General features: G+C 42.8%; 1 protein-coding gene across 4 annotated transcripts in view; it reads right to left on the bottom strand.

Annotated features, from left to right (window-relative positions):
• Positions 1-21,313, bottom strand: part of FGGY (FGGY carbohydrate kinase domain containing) — a 400,007-nt gene extending 378,694 nt beyond the window's left edge. For 2 of the 4 annotated variants that reach the window (XM_058552541.1, XM_058552544.1), the window contains exons 1-2: positions 21,261-21,313; positions 50-264 (exon numbers count right to left, since the gene is read on the bottom strand). In XM_058552541.1, coding sequence (XP_058408524.1) covers positions 50-253 — 204 coding nt within the window. In that variant the 5' untranslated portion in view covers positions 254-264; positions 21,261-21,313. The other 2 variants (XM_058552542.1, XM_058552543.1) reach the window with 2 other exon arrangements.
• Positions 21,314-22,227: the final 914 nt, after the last annotated feature.

Raw genomic sequence — 22,227 nt, 5'->3', positions numbered from 1 at the left:
GGAGCAGGGGAGTGTGTGCAAGGAGAGAACGCCAGAGTTGTGCCCATACCTTTGTCACAACACAGCACGCGGCCCAGATGTCCTCGGAGGACTGCTCGTGGTGGTTGAAGTGAAGCTCCCACTGGTTAATTGGCTGGGCTGCAAAGGCCAACAGGACGCCCCTCTGGTCCACCAGCGCCGCACGGACACTGCCTGTTCCAACGTCCACACCCACATAGTATCTTCCTGGTTCCTGATCTCCACCGGGTATCATGGTCCCTTCACCTGAGGGGACAAAGGGCAAAAACCATGAGAAAGCCAATGAGTCTGCAAAGTCAGGCACAAGACATCTTGAAAGTGGAAATAAGGCGGGTGCAGCTAATAAACTGGTGGCCACGTATTACCTACTCATCCAAAAACGTCTAGCACTCATAGTGAGCTAACAGGCACGGAGCTAGGTGGCGGGTGAATAGGACAGGCGTGGCCTCAGACGTGGAGTTTCCATTCTTGGAAGGGAGTCAGGTGTTAATCATTTATGAACTGCAAAATTATTTGAGCAAAGTCATAATATTGGGTAAAAAGTGCTAGAAGAATAAATAAAAGGGTTATAGGAGAACTGAGAACCTGGAGGGAAGAGATATGCATTCACTCGTGTTGAGTTTAATCAGAACAAGGACGCAGCCATGGTACTAAAAAGGAACCTATCTTCCTAGTCATAGATGAAACAAATTATCTACTGAGCCAAGCAGTGTGAAAAGTCATACATTCCCTCTACTCCTCACTATGCCTCTAGAAGGTGAGTATATTTAAATCTCTATTTTGCAGGTGATGAAGGTAAGACTCCAAGAGATACATAACTTTTTCTTTAATGCTAGGTCCACACACCTATGAACAGTAAATGTACATTAGTATACTGATGCACGTACACTGAGGGGGAAACAGGTCTCTGAGAAGTTAAGGGATTCACCCCACTTCGCTCAGGCTGGACCCAGAGGACCCCATCTGCGCACTGCCAAGTCTCATGCTGTTTCCTTTCTTTCTTAACAGCCTGCAGGACAGGTCAGGAGGAGAGGCAGATACACCACAGTCATGTCCTGAAGTGACTGCGAACTGGGAAGCAGCCTCGAGGGAGGCAGGATCAGTAACATGTCAGATAACCTGCTTTCCTTACAGACCCCTGTGAGTTATGAGGAAAACTGAGCACAGAACACTCAGGAATTCTGGGCCTTAACTGTTGCTTTAAGTCCCTCTGGTCAGATTAGCCCACATGACACAGAATCTCACAGAGGCTTTCATTTTTCAGATTGACCTTTCAAAGAATAAGAAGGAGACCCCAGAAAATGGGGCTGGTGAACTCACTACAAATCCCCAGGTGAGCTGGGGCGGTCCCAGCATCCCGAGTCCATTTCAATCAAAGCAGTATTCTGTGCCCTTCCACCTCAAAAAGTACTGTTCCCCTGGCAAAGTCACACGTGGGGATTCTAAAACGAAGTCTGCCAGCAGATGTTTGGTGACTGCTTCCTGGATATTTATCCCCGTCAAAAACAGCTCCATTAAAATTGACAGCTTCTGGGGCCGGCCCGGTGGTGCAAGCAGTTAAGTGTGTGCACTCCACTGCAGCGGCCAGGGGTTCGCCAGATCCCGGGCGCACACCGATGCACCACTTGTCAGGCCATGCTGTGGCGGCATCCCATATAAAGTGGAGGGAGATGGTCAAAGATGTTAGCCCAGGGCCGGTCTTCCGCAGCAAAAAAGAGGAGGATTGGCAGACGTTAGCTCAGGGCTGATCTTCCTCACAAAAAAAAAAAAAAAGTGACAGCTTCTGACTTCATCACAGTGATTCCCCAACTATGTGTCCTGCTTTGGCGGGCCACCTCCCTGGCAGGTGAGAGGAAAGTGGGGAGGCCACAGTAAGAACACTTGCTACCTTCTTCTGAGCTCCCGAGAACAACTCAGAGGCTCCAGCCCATGGGCTTTCTCGTCTCCTCTCCCTTGCTTACAACCCTTCCGGAGGGAGCTCCATATGACCTGACCGGTAGCACCAGTTTTCAAACCATGCATTCCTTCATTCAACAGCAATGCCTTTTCTTCAAGCCACTACTCGAAGAAAATTTAAATAAAACAGATCCAAGCAGAGTTGCCCTGTTGGAAGCCAAGACCACCCTTGCCCTCCCCGGTCCACCCCAGCAGTCCCTCTGCTGGGCTCTTTCTCAAGACTCAGGATGGCTGACAACCATTAGGCAGGGCTGTGTCACTGCCTGAGGCCCTCAGCATGCACCCCAGGCCCTCTCTGAGCTTCCCTCACTTGCGGTCCAGCCATGCAGTTCTGCCCATTCTCACACCAAGCTCCAGACGTCCTGAAACTCCTTGTAGGTTCTCGAGTGCGTCACACTGCTACGGGACTGGCCCATCCCTTCATACTCGCTCTTCCCTTCCATTCCTTCCTGTCTTGTCTGCCTGGGGACCGCGGACTGACATTTTATGATCCAGCTCAAGCATTCCCCTCTTCAGGGAAGACTTCCTTGCCTTTCTCTATCCCTTGGTGCCACCAGAGTACCATGTCCCTACTTTCTTTTAATACTTACCACCCTGAATTGTGATTTTTTTGTTTCTGTGTCTGTCTCCTCTACTGCCCCGAACCTGAAAAAAGGAAATTCCTGATTTCTGCATCCCCAGCTCCTAGCGCAGGGTCTGGTACATAATCGCTTTTCAATAAATGTTTTCTGAATAAACAACTAAATCAGTGAATCAATAGAAAACAAGGATGAACAAGTTCATGCTTTAATAGCTCGAATTCCTAAGTTTGTACTGATATTCACTAGTGTTTTGCCTTGATTCTCATCTCTGTTTGCTTCATTCATCCAATTAACAAATACTTATCGGAAGGTTATAACTACATTTTATTAATTCTAAGACACTCATTTTTTTCTCATTTAGCTTCTCCAAAATCAGAGTGAATCTTACAATCAATGGCATCTTACAATTAATTGGTAGCATTTTCTTTCTTTCTTAGTGGTATATGAAGTAATGATGCATCTTGCAATCAATGACATCTGAGATTTGAAGAAATGAGGACTGTGCCAGGCCCCAGGCACCCTGCTAAGAGCTGAGGACACAGTGAAGGACAAAACAGCACAGTACACTGGCTCAGAGCATCCTCAATTTCTTTATCTGCAAAGAGGAGGAAGACTGGCCAATCCAGCGGCTCCACCTCCCCGCTACTGACCACACACATCTTACCTCACTGGGGATTCCCTCTCTGAGCTTCCCAATGTCTCCACCGGGAAGGGTCCCAGGGCTGCTGCTCCTTAACACCGATCTTAGCATACCAACAACTCTCTGCCCTCGGCTAGAACGTTCCAAGACTATTCTAAACACTTCAAGGAGAAACAAGGAAATAAATAGGAAATGAAGACTCTACACAAACATTCTGGCTTACACAGACCCGGCCAGCCATCAACCAGACTTCACTCTTGCCAGCCCCAATGAAAACAGAAATCCCCCCCGGGGGCTGGCCCAGCTCCTCACGCCTGGGGTCCTCACTTTTGACTCTATGTCTTCCTCTGCAGGGAGTATATCATCTTACCACCCACCACACAGACATCCTGATTTAGTTCCAATAAAATCCAAAGAGGCAGACTTCCACCCTGTAGCTGACCCAGGGCTTACCCCAGTTCTGGTGTGTGGACCCATCTCTTCGCTAAATGGAGAAGAGCCCTGCCCTTCAGGAGAGCCCTCACCTCGTATGGAGAATGGAGCTTCACCATCAGTTAACTCCACTGCTGCCCAGATGACAGCTGTATCCCCCGGGCCAGCCCAGTGCCTGGCACATAGCAGGAACTCGACAAGTCTTTGATATTCAGAGAATATCTTTAAAACCTATCATCAGGGAAATAATAAAAGGCACCACACTTACTGCGTAGTTGATGCTCTAAGGAGCCTGCTTACATTACCACTTATAATCCTGACACTAGCCCTCGAAGATAATCACAGTCATGCGTCATATAACGATGTTTCAGTCAACAATGGACCACACATACAATGGTGGTCCCATAAGATTAGTACCATATAGCTTAGGTGTGTAGTAGGCTATACCATCTAGGTTTGTGCAAGTATATGCTGTTATGTTCACACAACGACAAAATCACCTACCGAGGCACTTCTCAGAATGTATCCCCGTCGTTAAGTGACACATGACTGTACTATTATCACCTCCATTTTACTGATGAGGAAAATGAGTCCTAGACAGGTCAAGTAACATGCTCCAGTCTGTCAGGTAACTACTAAGTAATAGAGTTGAGTGATCCCATTCCCTCTGACTCCAAAGCTCCTAATCGTTCTCAATGCTATACCACCTGATAACTCACAGGGTGGTTTACTAATTGTCTGTTTGCCAAGGGCTCTGCTAGGTGCCCCTGCCTACTTTGTCTAAGATAGCTAACTCAGAACCCAGGCGGTCCACCATCAGAGACGGACCCTTCCCCAACGCCAGGCTGCCTCTCTCTGGCAAACCACCCATTTCTAGACTGTACTATCAAGGCATCTGTCAGAAAGAGAGTCAAACCCACGGGAAAATGGGCGTTGTACCCTCCCAGCATCGTTCACACACACCTCCCAGTTCTTGTTTTTCTAAGAAATAGATCCTAATTAAATATTTCAGGTTCACCATGTTTCCCATTATTATAGTTTTAAATAATTGTTTAATTATTTGTTAAATAATGTTTCCATACCTGGACCCTGAAAGCAGGGACGCAGAGAAGTGAAAGCCCTTGGGCAGCTTCCCTGAAACTCGCCCTGTGAGTTATAAAAACTCTGCCTGCCCAAGGGTTTTCTGCAGCTCAGATCTCTCTTCCCCTCTGTGCCCTTTGCTCCTGGGTCATAAGTACTCTCTGCTGAGTCCTGGACTCTACCCATATTCAACCAGTTCCTCTTGGCCTCAAAAAATGAAGAAACTGCAAAATAGAAAACATTATTCCCATAAAAAAGGATTAGGATCCTCCTGTGTGTCTGGCACTTTCACAGACGTATTAATTTCTTCCAAATGAAATCCAGTCAAGTGAGTAAACCTACCTCCATCTTACACCTCAGTGGGGTAGGGAAATTTGTCCAAGTCACATAAACAGTAAACAGCAGCCCCTGGACTTGAACCCCAGCCTCTTATGGCAAGTTTAGGGGTCTTTCCACAACACCAATGTAAAATTGAAAACCAAATCCTTTGATAACTTCTTCAATAACAAAACCAACCACAAACACAACTAGCATTTATTAAGCTCTGCAAATCACTCACATGATTCTGTGATTTCATTTAATCCTTGCAACAAACCTGTGAGATAAGCAGTATGAGCCCATTTTCCAGTTAAAGAGATTGAGGTTCTCGGTGATAAAGCTGTTTAAGGTCACAGAGCACAGATCCAGAGGAGCTTATGTTGGTGCAGCTCTAAAGCCTGATTTATGACTGGTGCGAGCCAGAACTGTGGTTCCATTTCATTCCTTTTAGGCAAAGATGAATACTCTAAAAAGAAAAACAATTGATAGGGATATGGGGAGGGTGGTCAGGCAGAGAGAAATAAGGACGTGGACCGTGGAGGCCACAAGAAAGAAAAATAACGGAGGGGCCGGCCCGGTGGCGCAAGCAGTTGGGTGCGCGTGCTCCGCTGCGGCGGCCCGGGGTTCGCTGGTTCGGATCCCGGGCGCGCACCGAAGTACTGCTTGGTAAGCCATGCTGTGGCGGCGTCCCATATAAAGTGGAGGAAGATAGGCACCGATGTTAGCCCAGGGCCGTCTTCCTCAGCAAAAAAAGAGGAGGATTGGCGGATGTTAGCTCAGGGCTGATCTCCTCACAAAAAAAAAAAAAAGAAAAAAAAAAAAAGAAAAATAACGGAGAGAAATTGGAGCGGTGCTGTACACAGTCCTGGGGCAGGCCTAACTCTCAGTCCACAGGATGCTTCAAAGGGCACAGCCTCCTGTCCAAGGCCCAGCATGGACTGGACTGGTTTTTAGCCCCTATTCATGATCAAAAGGCAGCTCTTATGATAAATATTTACACAGTTTATTAAATAATAGCCTGTATAAATATTATTAGAAATGTGCCACAGGAAACCACAGACTTCACGGCTGATTCTTCTGCTCAAATGCAGCATGAAGCAAGGAGAAAGGGCCGTGGACGTGCAGGTTGCTCTCTGTGCAACCATTTCAGCAATTCTAAGAAGGGGTCAGTGCGATGAATACCGGGCTGAAAACCCATCATTTGGGGGTTGTTCCTTATTTTTTCGTCCTTTCTTTCCCCTAAATGACCTAATAGCAATAATACTGCTGCCTAAGACTACAGCCCTCTAGAGTGGAGGAGCTCACCTTCAGTCCTATTTCTTACAGAGCTACTCCCCCAGGATTGATTTGGGGACAGTGTCCCAGGGATCTGGGAAAGAACTCAACATCCTCTTTCAACTGTGCTCTGTAGACTCTGTTGGGAGCTCATGTACATGAACCCCACACAATTTATTTGTTTAGCTACATTGCAATCAGTGGGGTGGTAGGTTTGCGAAGAAAAAGATAAACAAGTATGCTTGTTCACATCAGTCTTCTTAACAGAAAGAATTAAATCGCCCTTTGAACAAATCTCACATGCTCTAAGATGGTGAGAAAGTTCAAGATGGGAAGGAAAGGGCTAATTTGGCAGTAATAACTGGTTCTCTATTGGCTTTATCCACAATACACATGAGAGAAAAAGTATAGCTTGCGGACAAGTACTTTTCCTGCTAAAGTGAAAAGCTGTCTCCTCTGGCTCCATCTTCTAGCGTTCTCTGCAAGATTAACTGAGATTCTATAACTGAAGGGCCCAGCATGGCAGCTGATGGACAGATCATGCTCAGTAAACGGCAGCAATTCCTAGGACTATTACTCTGTGCCAACCCTCCCTTCCAACACCAGACCACCTCTGGACACCTGCAATCTTAATACACATCATCTCTCCCTAGGTGTTCTCACCATATCGAACGGCTCAAATTCCAGTAAAGGAAATATTAAGTGTTTCCTCTATGCCAGGACACTAGGAATAGGAAGCTGAAAAATATATGATCTCTGATTTTAAAGAGTTGACAATTTAATGTAAGAATCTGATTTTTGAAAATCAAATGGTAATGCCTCAAGCTAAACCTAATGCACCTAGTAAAATTGCATATGGCAGTAAAGTGGCTTCATGTTGCCACCAGAATCCTAGCCATACTCTTGAGGCCAAGCATCCTATTCCAACTGGACCTTTCTCCACAGAATGCAGAGGCGTTAGTTGGTAAAAGAAGTACCAGTTTACTGTTTTCATCACCATTCCAACCACTAGATCAGAAACTCAGTATTTTTTCATGATGTTAAGTGTCTTCATGCTCTGGACTGAGCCCATTTTTAAAGAGAAACACGAGGTGATTGGAGAAGGGTATGGTATTAAATCAGACAGTAGAAAAGTTGGCTATCCTTTTAATCTCGAAGTTGGATTCCCAAAGACAGAAAGGTCAGATCTCACCATATCCCCACGCCTGCCTCAACACGTGGCAGCCACAAAGATCAACCCTGAGCCAGTCCTGGTTGGTGGCCAGTAACCACCACCCTCCAAGAGCCACACAGGTGACGGCACAACAGCTGACACAAAGAAAATACAAAAATCCTACCATGTTGAGGCCAAATGCACAGTACAGGTCCTAGAGAACTATGGATGGAAAATCTGACTCAGCACGTGACATCCCCGACAACAACCAACAGCGCCTGAGAACAAAGTAAACTTCGGATCTCCCACCTCCTCCTCAGCAAAACCCCGCCAACTCTCTTCTCTTCAATCCTTTGAACTCCTGACTTGTTATAACGCCCTTCCAAGCTATTCTCCATGCAGAGAAAGGGAGATTTCTCTTTACAATACCCATCAAGGTATGCGTTGATCCTCCCATTTAAGCTGAGGATACCGAAATCCTGAGGATCGATGTCCAGTTGATGAGCACAAAGCCTGTTGAGGAAGGAAGCTGTATCCCAATTCAAGTGTGTTTAAGCCAGAGCAGGACTCTTGCTACCATCCCTGAAATGACCTGGCTTTCCACGCTAACCACAGTGCCTTCATCCTGGGCACATTCAGAATGCCCTCCCAAGTCTGTTTATCCTGTGAAACCTCTCAGACACTCAACCATTAGAAGTGTCTTCTCCATGCTCTGATTAATAAAGACTACCTTATGTCACTGCATACGTTAGATATTCACTGAGACTGTTCTACCTCCTGCTTCCTTGTATCTATAGAGAAGCACGGTGTGCTGTAACATAGTAATAGGGGCATTAACAGGATGTGCAGGAAGGGAAGACTATTACAGTATAAAATAGTCAAACCTTTTAAAATAAAAAGCCTCTAAGGACTCCATCCCTGGAGAATTCTAGAAGCACCATCAGCAAGCCTCCCTTCTGCATGAAGCTCCACGTTCCTCCCGGAGGACAATCTCCCTCCGTGACCTCGGGCTCCACTCCACAGGCATGTGGATGGAGGGCAGGAGGAGGATGGAGAGGGAGCCCACTCAGGCAAGGGGATCAGATTACACCCTGGGTTCATGAAAAGCCCGAGTTTGCATCTGATGGTCTCTCACTCTCATGCCAGGACCCTGGAAGCAGAGAAATGGCCCAACAGGCACAAAGAGAGTGAGGGCTGGTGTCCTGATTCCAAACGCAAAGTTATTATACTTTAACCCCAATATGCCAATTACAAAGCCAAGCCCATAACAGGAAAAATTATACGCAAACTTAGTAATTTATTATTACATGGACTCCTCTTTTTGAACATAAATTCCTGACCTTTCTTTGAGCTCTGAATAATTTAAATATATATGTAGCTTCTCTCCCTTAGTCCTTTTCTGTTGATTTGCTGACATAATTAACTATGAAACGATTTCTACAGAACTCACCAGACCTTTAAAGCAATCCCATAATCATTAGCATACTGGCCGAAATCCACGGCTTTTCCCAGAAAGTCACTGAAATTAAAACAACAGAAGAGCCCACCATCCTAATGACCACTGTCAGATGGCGGCAGATCCAGGAAGGGCTGAGGGCAGTATCAGGTAGAGCAAGAAAACCCATCCCCCACACAATCTTGGAAAACTCTGTCCTCAGAGAGGAAGCCCAGCAGAGGCTGGCTGAGGTCTGTGGCCTATTCTCGTGTGAACTGTTTGTGAAGCACAGCCAAGTAGCTTTAAGCCCAAGGTGAAAGGCCTAAAGAATGAGTGATTTCAAGATAAACATTAGACTCGGGGAAGTGGACAGTCTGCCATTCCACAACCACGCCCTGTCAAAACTACCCAGAGCTACAGTTCAAGTTTAAACATCACCAACGCTGCTTCTGCCCAAAATAAAGCCCAGCTCTCTCTCTGGCCCACAAGCACCTCGAAGCTCTGGCTCCCGCCTACCTCTAACCCGATCTTCCTCCTGGATCTCAACGTGCAACTCCAACCCTACAACACTCCCAGCAACCCCTCAGACGAAGGTTTGGTGCCTTTGTTCGTACTGTTCCCTCTTCCTGTGATGCAAAGATCACAGGAAGACCTTGCGGGTCACAGAGAAAGAAACACAACGAATACACGTGAAGCTCTAAGCCTCATAAATAATGGAAGAAATACAAATCAAACCACTACTGAGATATAATTTTACACCTAACAAGTCGGCAAAAATTGAAAATTTTGATAATACCCATTTTGGACAAGAGGGTGGGGAAAAAGGCAGTTTCAGACACTTTTCATGGGAAAGTAACTGGTTCAACCTTCTTCAGAACAATTTGGCAATATCGGCTCATTTCCAAAATCTACCCTTTTACCCAATAGTTTAACTTCTAAGAATTTATCGTCTACGAATTTACGGATTGGCTCACCTAAAAAATATATACAAAAGTGTCCATTACAACATTTTTTAAAAAGGCAAGAGCACACTCACAAAAACCCTGGAAACAAGTCAAATGCTTATTAATATGGGGCTTGCTAAAACTGATGAAAAACAATGAGAAGGAGCCAAAGAAAAACGCTAATTATATATTATTCAGTAAAAGAGCAAGTTCTTAGACACTATAGTATGACCCCATTTGTATTATTTTTAAGACAGGATAGAGCTTTAGTGGTTCTCAAACTGTGCTCTCCAGGGAACAGCATCAGTACCACCAGGGAACGTGTTAGAAACGCAGATCTATTGATTCAGAAATTCTGGGAGGGCAGCTCGCAGCCTGTGTTGCAAAAAGCCCTGTTGATGATCCTGACAGATGCTCAAGTTTGAGAACCACTGCATTATATAAAGACTTAACACAAGATTTCAGGAAGAATATGCAAAAATCTGCTTACTACAGTGACACTCAGGGAAAAGAAAGGTATGGAAGCGTGGAGGGCAATATTTAACTTCCCCTCTCCGTGCTGTCCCGAATTTTCAGCGAGTGGCTATTGCCGTAATAATAAGAAAGATCTTCCTTTACTGAGTTGAACTCTGCTTTGTATGGCTTCCACCCTCTAGTCCTCATTTTGATCCACGGGATCCCTTTTAGGCATGCTATCCCTTCAAATGTTTTAAGATGACGCTTACGACCTCCTATTGAGTCTTCTTTTCTCCATGCTATATATTTTCAGTTCCTTTCTAAAATAAAAAGAGAGGAAGAAGGGATAAGGGGCACTTGATACATTTAACAAGAATGCTCTTCAGACACCCCTGTTTCCACATGACGCTGTGTGGAGATGAGGTAAGGTAGGCTCAGAGCACACGGGAAGCACACAGTAAGTCTTCTCTACATACTAAGTCTTCGCTATCTTCCTGGAGGCCTCTGGATGCAACATATGCTGGGACAAATCAGTGGCCCACCCAAACCAATATCCAATCTCTGATACAAATATCAGAAGAATGTTTTCAGGAGAAAAGAGAGAGGGAGCTGGATATCATCACTGTCTTTGAGAGGGGCTTTGAGGTAGTCCTCTTCAAATACCCTATTCTTCCCTTAATAGATCCCTAGAAATTAGTATCACCTGTATTTTATCAATATGCAACTTCATATGAATCCAAATGTTTCTTAAACCTACTTTTATTTTGAGCCAACCCTCATCTTTGGTCAATAACTTTCTCATGAGCATTTACTCTGTGCAGGCATGGTACCAGTGACTTGGTAGGTGGTCTTGCTAATCCTCCCAAAAACTATGGAGGGGTCCACAACTTAGAGATGGGGTAATTAGGATTCTATGCAGTTAGGTCACTTGCCCAATGTCACAGAGCCAGTAAAAAACAGAGAAGGACTTCAATCCTATGCTCTTTCCACTATGTCACATGATAATTTTTAAACATCCTAACAGTAGCCTTATTCTAACATTAAAGTTGGTCACGTAACTCTACAATCCCAGAATTCTGTAAACTACAATGAATTTGGTCTGTCTAAATCATTCTTGATTTTACAGAGTCTGTCTTCTTCTCAACTTTCATCCCCCACAGCCAATCAGTAACTGAGTCCTTTCTTAATCTCTCCATCCCATGACCAGTTTAGCAGAATTCAAGCTACTTGGCTCTCAGCCTGGTCTGCAACAGATTTCAGTGTAGCCCAGCCCCAAATCCAGACAGCCAAGGGACTGGTCATATAATTACCCTGAATGATTTCTACTTCATTTCCCTACTCTCCCTAAACCCACCTCACACATACATCATTGTATATGGACCTGCTGTATGAACTTTGCTTCATTTTGTTGAAAAGGAATTCCTAAATAATTTAAGATGCTGAAAAGGGGGGGTTATAGGAGCCTCCAGGGAAAAGAATGTCTAGTTTGGGAAGGAAATCTCATCATTTCGTCCTCACATGTCACAACTACTTCTCCGCAAACATACAATTTCATCTCCCCTCTCTACCTCAGTGGGTAGCAGCACCAACCACCCTGCTCCTGTAGCAGGAATGCAGGGTTATCACTAACTCCTCACGCAGCTCACTCTCAGTTTGCCCCCCTCCTCCACTACACACTCAATCCTTCTCAGCCTACCCTGTATCCTGGGGACTAGTGTGGATCTCCAAGGCTCTCGCACCCTCTGTCTTCTAGTTGGGTTTGGCCCAATGAAGAGCGCTAGCAGGAGCTTGAAGGAGGAAGGAGAGTAAGGTCAGGGCTCCCCTCCTTTGGAGTTGCCTTGAACTAAAGTAATGGGTCCTCCCAACGCAGCCTGCTCCTCCACATGACTTCTCCCTTTGGGTTCTGGTAATCATTCCTCCCCTTGTCCCTGTAAGTATAGGGATATAACAATCCTACTGTTATTAGCCCCAGGGATTCAGGCTGCCCTCATCTTTCTAAATTGTTCCTTTATTGAAAATTATCCTAATTTGAGGGTGTCTTATGTTCCCTTCTGATATACTTCTTTCACTGTGCCCTTTCAGGCCTCAAGCAGTAAAGTGGTCCCTATTATTAGTGATGCCTGGGTACCCCAAAATCCCTTCTTCATATCCTCAAATAGTCCCTTCTTTAAAGTTTCTTCAAAAATTCCAGTTGAAGACCTCCACTTCCAGCCAAGATGGAGTAACAGAAACCATATTTACCCTCCTGCCTAAAACAACTGAAAAAATGGACAAAAGATAGGAAACAAGCGTTATCAGGACTGTGGACAACAAGGAACCAAGTACAGTGATCCCAGAGAGATGGAGAAAAAATGAGGTGTCCTGAAATTGCTCAAGCTTAATGCCTCAGACCATGGCATGGGAAGGAAAAATCCAGGCCAAGCCCTACAGTCTCCCTGATCTGAGGAGACAGAGCTAGGAGTCTGTGGAGAACAAGGAGGCTAGACTTCTGGGGGCAGAGTACAAGAGAGGAGAGAGCTGTACAGAGGGAGAATTCCAGAAAACTGCAAAGGGCATTCCTCAAGTATTCAGGAGAGTATACACATGTGAAGAAAATACATCAGCACCCAAAAGGATTAGAGTGAACAGTCAGTGGACTTCACACAGGGCCATAAATAGTGCCTATTCACACCAGCCAGAGTAGAAAACCTTATAATTCCCAGGGCATTGGGTAGAGTAAACAGAAGGGTTTTACCTTAGCAGTGAAGAAGAGTCAGCCCTGGTCCCACCTAACAAAGCATAAAGCAAGACTCAAAAGTGTCAAATTGTTTCCAGATAACTTACACGTGCCACAGAACAAAGCTCAATTGTATTCATAAAAATACAAAAACATTCAGCACCAAACGAAGTCTGGTATTCAATCAAAAAATTACCAGGCATGCATGGGGCGGGCTCCATGGCCTAGTGGTTAAGTTCGGCACACTCTGCTTTGGTGGCCCAGGTTCACTTCCCAGGCATGGACCCACGCCACTTGTAGGCAGCCATGCTGTGGTGGCGTCCCACACACAACATAGAGGAAGACTGGCACAGATGTTAGCTCAGAGCGAATCTCCCTCAAGCAAAAAGAGGAAGATTGGCAATGGATGTTAGCTCAGGGCAAATCTTCCTCAGCAAAAAAAAAAAATATCAGGCCTGCAAAGAGGCAGGAAAATACTACCCAAAATGAGAAAAATCAATGGACACTGACCTAGATTTGACACATTTGATAGAATTAGTAGACACAGATATTAAAACAACTATCATACCTATATTTCATATGTTCAAAAATCTAGAGGAAAGATTGAACTTAAAAGTTCAGACACAGAAGATATAAAAAAGACTCAAGTTGAAATTCTAGAAATTAAAATTAGAATGTCTGAGATGAAAAATTAACAGAAGAAAATATTAGTGACATACAAAATATTACAGAAGAAAATATTAGTGACATATAAGACACAGTGACAGAAGCTATCTAAGATAGAACAACAAGAGGAAAAGATTTTTAAAAAATAAACAGAGCATCAGTGAGCTGTGGGAAAACTTCAAGCGGCCTAATATATGTGAAATGAGAATCCCTAAAGGAGAAAACAAAGAAGGGGTGAGGGGAAATATTTGAAGACATAATGGCTACAAATTTTCCAAATCTGATGAAAACTATAAACTCACAGATTCGAGAGCATCAATGAACCTCAAGCATGAGAAATAAAAAGAAAACTAAACCAAGAAACATCATCCGCAAATTGTTCAAAACCAATGATAAAGAGAAAATCTTAAAAGCAGTGGTAGAAGGGGGACATTATGCACAAAAGAAAGAAAAAAATATCAGCATGACAACAGACTTCTCATCAGAAATAATGCAAGCTATGAGACAGTAGAGCAAGATCTTTAAAGTACTGAAAGAAACAACTTTATATTTAGAATTCTTTACCTTATGAAAAAAATCTTTCAAAATTGAAGCTGAAATAAAGGCTTTTTCAGACATACAAAAGATGAAAAAATTCATCACAAGCAGACCTGCACCACAAGCAGCAGGTAGGAAAACGATATCACATGAAAATTCAGATCTATAAAATGGAATGAAGAGCGCAACAGTAACTATGTGAGTATATATAAAGACTTTTTAAAAATTATTTGAACTTCTTAAAAAGATAACTGACTGCTTAAAACTAAAATAATAACCACATATTGAAGGGTTTAAACATATGTGGAAGTAAAATCTACAACATAAAACAAGAGTAGCACAAAGGCTGGGAAGCAAGAATTATAAATATATTGTTATACAGTTCTTACATTATATGTGAAGTAGTATAATATCATTTGAAAGTTGACTCTAATAAATTAAAGATGTATACTATAAACCCTAATGCAACTACTAAAATAATACCAAAAAAAAGTTATTCCTAATAAGCCAATAAAAGATGAAAAAAGAATTAGAGAAAAACTAATCCAAAAGAAGACAGAAAAAGAGAGAAAAGAGAAAAAAGCACAGACAGAACAAATAGAAAAGAAAAAAAAGAAAGATGGTATATTTAAAACAAACCATATGAATAATTGCATTAAATATAGTCTAAATACCCCAATTAAAAGGCAGAGATTGTCAGGTCTTTCTCTGTTACCCAGTCTAACTCTATGCTGCCTATAAGAAACCCACCTTAAATATAAGGACATAAATGGGTTAAAAAGTAAAAGTAGGAAAAAGATATACCATAAAACAGCAATCAAAAGAAAGCTGGAGTAGCTATATCATTGTCACACTAAGTAGATTTTAGAGCAAAACTATTACCAGGAATAGTGACTAAGTAGACTTGAGAGCACAGAATATTATCAGAAATGTGAAATAACAAAGGGGATGATTCATCAAGACAACCTAACAATCCTAAATATTAATGCGCCTAATAACAGAGCATCAGAACACATAAAGCAAAATCTGATAGAACTGCAAGGAGAAATGCATATATCCACAAGCGTCATGAGAGATTTCAATACCTCTCTCAATAACTGATAGAATAAGTACACAGAAAATCAGCAAGGATGCAATAGACAGTAGCAGTCAATAAAGTCTAACTGAGATGTAAAAAGCACTCTACCTAACAAGAGCAGAATACACATTCTTTTCAAGTGCACGTGGAACATTTACCAAGACAGATTACATTCTGGGCCATAAAACAAGTCTCAAAAAGTTAAAAGGATTCAAGTCATACAAAGTACATTCTTTAACCACAATGGAATTAAATTATAAATCAATAATAGAAGGATATGTGGAAAGTTCTCAAATATTTGGAAACCGAATAACATAAGTCTATATAACCCATGGATCAAAAAAGACATTAAAAAAAACTAGAAAGTACTTCAACTGAATGAAAGTAAAAACATAGCAAAAGTTGTGGGATGCAACTGAAGCAATATATAGAAATTTATAGCATCCAATGACTACATTAGAAAAGAAGTCTCAAATAAATTACCTTAATTTCTACCTCAGGAAATTACAAAGAGAAGAGCAAAAGGAACCAAAAGTTAGCAGAAGAATGGAAATAATAAATTCAGAGCAGAAATAAATAAGCCAAAAAAAGAAAAGAAAACAATAGAGAAAATAAATGAAACCAAGAGCTGGTTCTTTCAGAAGATCAATAAAATTAATAAATTTCTGGGAGAATGATCAGGAAAATAGAAAAGACACCAATTACCAATATTAGGAATGAGGGAGATTAAATTACAACAGATTCTGTAGATACTAAAATGATGAGGGAATATTATGAGCAACTTAGATAACATGTACAAATTCTTTGAAATACACAACCTATCAAAACTCACTCAGAAGAAACAGATACTCTGAATAGTCCAATATTATTAAATCAATTGACTGCTCCCTCTCCCCTACAAAAAAACTCCAGGCCCAGATGGTTTCACTGATGAATTCCACCAAACATTTCAGGAAGAAATAATATCAACTCTACACAAACTCTTCCAGAAAAGCTAAGAGGAGGAAATCTCTCCCAACTCATTTTATAAGGCCAGAATTATCTTGATAACAAAACTTAAAAGACAATACAAGGAAAGAAAACGATATCAATATCCATCATTAACATAGATGTAAAAAATTCTTAAAATTTTAGCAAAGAGAATCCAACAAAATACAAAAAGGATAAGAGGTCCTGAGCAAGTGAGGTTTATGTCAGGAATACAAGGTTAATTTAACATTTGAAAAAAAAAAAATCAATGAATGTAATTCATCACAATAAGTCTTAAAAAAACATGATGAGGGGCCGGCCCAGTGGCGCAAGCGGTTAAGTGCGCGCGCTCCACTGCGGCGGCCCGGGGTTCGCTGGTTTGGATCCCGGGCGCGCACCGACGCACTGCTTGGTAAGCCATGCTGTGGCGGCGTCCCATATAAAGTGGAGGAAGATAGGCACCGATGTTAGCCCAGGGCTGTCTTCCTCAGCAAAAAAGGAGGAGGATTGGCGGATGTTAGCTCAGGGCTGATCTCCTCACACAAAAAAAAATAAAAATAAAAACTAAAAAAAAAAATAAATAAATAAAAAAACATGATGATCTTACTAGCTGCAGAAAAAAGCAACTGACAAAATACAACATCCATTCTTCACTTAAAAACAAAAACAAAACAGAAAAACAATATCTCTCAGCAAAGTAGGAATAGAATGGAACTTCCTAAACCGGATAAAGGGCTTCTACAAAAAATATACATTTAATCACACATCATAGTTAATGATGAAAAAATGAATGCTGCTCCCTAAGATTAGGAACAAGGCAAGATGTCTGCTCTCATCACTCCTTTGCAACACTGAGTGGAGGTTTAGCCAGTGCACTATAGCAAGAAAAAGAAATAAAAGGCATCCTCACTGAAAGGAAGAAGTAAAATTGTCTTTATTTACAGATAACGTGATCACCGACATAGAAAATCTGATGGCATCTGCAAAAAAGCTATTAGAATAAGTAGTATAGCAAGATTGTAGGATACATGATCAATATACATAAATATATAAGTAGCAACAAACAATTGGAAGTTGAAATTTAGAAAGACAATACAATTTACAATAGCATCAAAAAATATGCAATACCTACAGATAATCTGACAAAGATATGTAAGACCTATCTACTGAAAGCTATAAAACCTTGTTGAGAGAAATTAAGGAAGACCTAAATAAATGAACAGATATACTGTGTCCATGAGTCAGAAGACTCAACATTTAAGATGCCAATTCTCCTCCAAATTGATGTATAGATTCAACGAAATTCCAATTAAAATCTACCACGTCTTTATTTTGAAATTGACAAAATGATTGTAAAATTAATATGGAAATGTAATGGACCTTTTTAAAACAACTTTTAAAAAGAACAATGTTGAAGGACTTATACTACCTGACTTTAATACTTATTACAAAGCTATCGTCACCAAGACTATGTGGTACCGGTATTAAAATAGACAGAGATCAATGGAACAAAATATAAAACATCCAGAAATGGGCCCACATATACACACGCTAAATCGATTTCGATCAAAGGTGCAAAGGCAAGCCAATGGAGAAAGGATAGGCTTTTCAGTAAATGGTGCTGGAACAATTGATACCACATGAAAAAAATGAACTTTTTTCCATATCTGGTGCTACAGATTAACTTAATTTAAAATGTATCATGGATTTAACGTAACCAAAAACAATAAAGCTTTTTAAAAAAACAGGAGAAAATATTTGAGATCTCAGGCTAGACATGATTTCTTAGATACAACACCAAAAACCGTGATCCATTGAAGAATAAATTGATAAAACAGACATCATCAAAATTACAAACTGATAAATTAGACATCAAAATTAAGAACTCTGCTTTTCAAAAGACACTGTTAAGAAAATGAAAAGACAAGCCACAAAATGGGAGAAAATATTTGCAAATCACAGATGTGATAAAGAATTTGTAATGAGAATATATAATATATACAAAACCTCTCAAAACTCAGTAAGAAAACAAACAGCCCTTTTTTCAAAAATGGACAAAAGATTTAAAAAGTACTTCAAGAAGATATATGAAATATACATGGGCAAATAAGCATATGCTATGAAACTTGAAATTATTAGTTATTATAGAAATGCACATTAAAACCACGAGAGAGGACTCCACATCATTAGAATGCCCCAAATTAAAAAGAGTGACCACACCAAGTGTTGGGGCAACTGGAAGTTTCATACACTGCTGAGGTGAATGTAAAACAGCTCAATCACTTTGAAATATAGTTTGACTATTTCTTAAAAAGTTAAAATATACACCACGTGAACTGGACATTCCACTTCTGGGTACTTAACCAAGAGAAATAAAAGCATCTGTCCATACAAAGAGGTGTACAGTATCTGAATATTCATAGCAGCTTTGTTTGTAGTAGCCAAAAAGCAGCAAATAATCCAAATATCCATCAACAGGTAAATGAATAAACATAACACGACAGTCAAAACATGGACTACTACTCAGCAAAAAAAGGAGTGAACTATATGTATGTACACACAACACAGATGAATCTCAAAATGATTATGCTAAGTAAAGCCACCACACCCAAAAGATACATATTCTATGACCCCACAGATAAAATCCTAAAAAGTCTTAAGTAATCTATAGGGACAGAAAGCAGATCACTGGTTTCTTGGGGGAGTGGGGTACTAGAGAGGGAGGAATTACAAAGGGGCACGAGAAATCTTTGGAGGTATTAGAACCATTATTTTGATTGTGATGACGGTTTCATGGATATATACATATGTCAAAACTTCTCGAGTTAGACACTTCAAATATGTACAGTTTATTACATGTCAAGTATACCTCCGCAAGCTGTTGAAAAATATCCCAGTGGAAATGTCTTCTTTTCCCCGACGGTACCTTGACCGCTACATTCTTTCTTCATCCCCTACATTCAATCAGTGATGAATTCCTAACATTCTATTCTCCTAATCTCTCTCCAGTCCCATAAGTATTACCTAACTCATCTCTCACCTGTGCTACAAGAGCCAGTCTTCACCACTCCAATTCATTCTCCACTCTGCAGCCAGAATTAACTTTCTAAAACACAAACCTGAGAGTGTCACTTCAACAGCTTCTGATTGCTCCGAGATACATTTCAAACCCCCGACCATGACTCACCTGACCCTCTCGGATCTGGCCCTTTCACCCTCCTCAGCCTCCTTCCTGGTGATTTCTCATCTCACCCTTTCCTGTCCAGCCATACTAATCAACAATGTGCCAGGTGTACACAGTTTTGCACATGCTGTTCCCAAGTCAGATAATCCCGTCTGTTTTGTCTTTCTCCAGCCCACTCTTACTGAGGCTTTGTCACCCAGCTCCGGTATTATCTCCTCTGGGAAGTTTCCGCCACAACCCCCCAGGGGCCACCTGGCCTTCTCTCAACTCCTGAGACTCTTCTGCATGCCTTGCCACCACACTGATTCCCCTACCATATAATCTCCCTCATCTGACTAGACATAGGCATACTGGATGAAAGCTCGAAAGTAGAGACCAAGACCTGCTCATCTCCACTTCCCAGAACCGACGACTGGGCCAATATAGCCACAAGGCCAGTGAACAAGTGAAGGAGTGTGCAGGCTGGTTTAGAGGACCTCCTCTTACACCACCTGGGCTGACTCTACACGCCACCTTATACAAAGATAGGCAGGTGAGAGGGTAAATGATCTCTGGAGTCTGGAGTACATTCCGATAAAATTATTGTGTGACGTGAAATCCCCTGGGGAGGGGGAGTGTTCCATTCTGGCTGGAAGTTTAAGGGCAAGATTCATTACCTCAAATTGTTTTCAAAACCAGTGGTAATTGTAATTTGAACTAAGTGAAACGTTGGGAAAAGGGAACCCAATTCGAGGGAAAGACAAGGCCCACAGAAAAAATTAACAGCCTGGAAAAAGGCCCAGTCTCCTCCCATGACACTTCTCATTTCATCCAGAAAGTCACAGATCTCCACCCTCTGGGTTATTCCCTTCTCCCAATACACATGTTTTGACTTCCAAATCCAGCCAGGGAGGCTCCCCACCTCCCTCTTCCCTCAAAATCGATCTCCAGGCCCTTCTCACCCTCCCTGGTCTGTTCCCCCATCATCCTTAATGGGAGTCCTCTGGGCCTCCCACTAAGCGGTCCTCTTCAGCTGGTCCCACTCAAAGCCAGGCCAGCGGCCATCAGGTCAAGAGCCAAGCAGAGGGCCTCATTAACAGGAGACTCCCAGAAGACCCAGCTGGAACTTCAAAAGCAAAAAATCACTATAGACACTTGGTGGATCATAGGAAAGAGGGGAAAAGAAGCAAATCAAACCTCTGCCATCTAAATAATAGCCACAAACTTAGAGAAGACTTGCCTTCTTTCTTACTGATTTGCAATTCAATAGCAAAGTCACTTCCTCCCTCCAGATCTCCTCATTGAAAAATTAACTTAATGATGACCGCAATTCCATACCTTGGTAATTACTAACCCTTTAATTTAGGGACGAAATTAGTTAGGACACGAGAGAAGTATTTTAGTGGAAAATAGCCAATGACTAAGGAAATTCGCCATTTTGCATCTAGTCCATCCTTAAAAAGAAGAGCAATGAATAAAAATGAAAAGATACTCCTAGGCCTTTCCCACCCAGGATAACCGTAACCAAACAGCACTTTACCATCTAATCTAACCTAAACTGCATCTCAAATATTATCACAAGCTGCTGAAAGCGTTTCAAGTTACAAGCAGCACTGGCCTTAAAATGCATTAGGTAGCCAGATTTGAATTAAAAGGCTCAAAAATGCCTGGGAAAATATCCTAAAATGGGGGGAGCAGTGAGGGAGTGAAAGGAAGAGAGAGAGGAAGTGAACATAGCTAACTGGACAGTGATGGCAGTGGACCCCGGGTTCCAGACACCTCATAGGCAGCCTTGGGGATGCAGCATAGGTCAACCCTTCCCTTGAGCGGCCGGACGCCTCACCCAGGAGAGGACAGAAAGTCTCGAGAGCCAAGGCCCGGCCGGCGCGAGACCTAAGCGGCCGGAGGAGGTGGAGCAGGAAGCGGAGGCGGCGGCCGCGGGGGAGAGGAGGGAGCTAGGGGCGCGCGCGCTCTCGGGGTGGAGAACGTGCGCGCTACGAGCCTGCGCGCCTGCAGACGCCCCTGCTGCACACGTGGGGCAGAGCGCAGGGCCACCGACCTGTCCTACCAGAAACTACGTGCCAGCCAGCGGGGCTCGGCAGGTGGCCCCGCGCTGGCTCCGCCCCCCGGCGGCCGCGGCCCCGTAAAACGCGCCGCGATTGGCCCTTTGAACCAGGCCCGGGATTGGCCCGCGCCTGCCCGCCCGCCGCCTGCTCCGCGGGCTGGTGCGTGGACAGAAGCTTCGCTGCGGCTCCGCCCGCCGGTCTGCACGTTTAAACGTACTGCGGGGGCTCTGTCCCTCCGGCTGCGAGTTTTCCGCTCTGGGGGCTCATCTCTCGGAGCTCACCCACGCAAACTCTCCGGCAGCCCCTGATGGGTGATGTGTCTGTGTGTATCCTATAACTCCACTCCCCGACCATTTACTGAACACCAGGACTGTTGTAGGCGAGTGTAAAATAATAATCATAATAATAGTTATTGAACGCTTCCTTTGTGCCAGGTCTTGTTCCTGACACTTACCTGAATTTACTCATCTAGTCCTGTGGCCCGCCCTCTGAAGAGTGTCAGTCTTGAAATCTACAAAACACATGGGTCCCTGTGTTTGAAGAAGTTACAATCTGTGAGTCCTGGACACACCTACCTCATTTAATCCTCTCAATCAATAAACTAGGTACTATTTGTCCCTATTTTACAGATGCAGACAGTTAGAAACCTGTTTAGCTTGTTCTGAGACACCTAGCTAGTAGTAACCGGAGGGAGAATTCCAACCTGAGCTGTTCCACTGAAAAGGCAGATTCCCAGGCTGATGG

The sequence above is a fragment of the Diceros bicornis genome, chromosome 13, assembly GCF_020826845.1.
Source record: "Diceros bicornis minor isolate mBicDic1 chromosome 13, mDicBic1.mat.cur, whole genome shotgun sequence".
Classification (NCBI taxonomy): Eukaryota; Metazoa; Chordata; class Mammalia; order Perissodactyla; family Rhinocerotidae; genus Diceros; species Diceros bicornis.
Note: the sequence above shows the minus strand (reverse complement) of the source record. Positions and strands in the feature narration are given on the sequence as shown.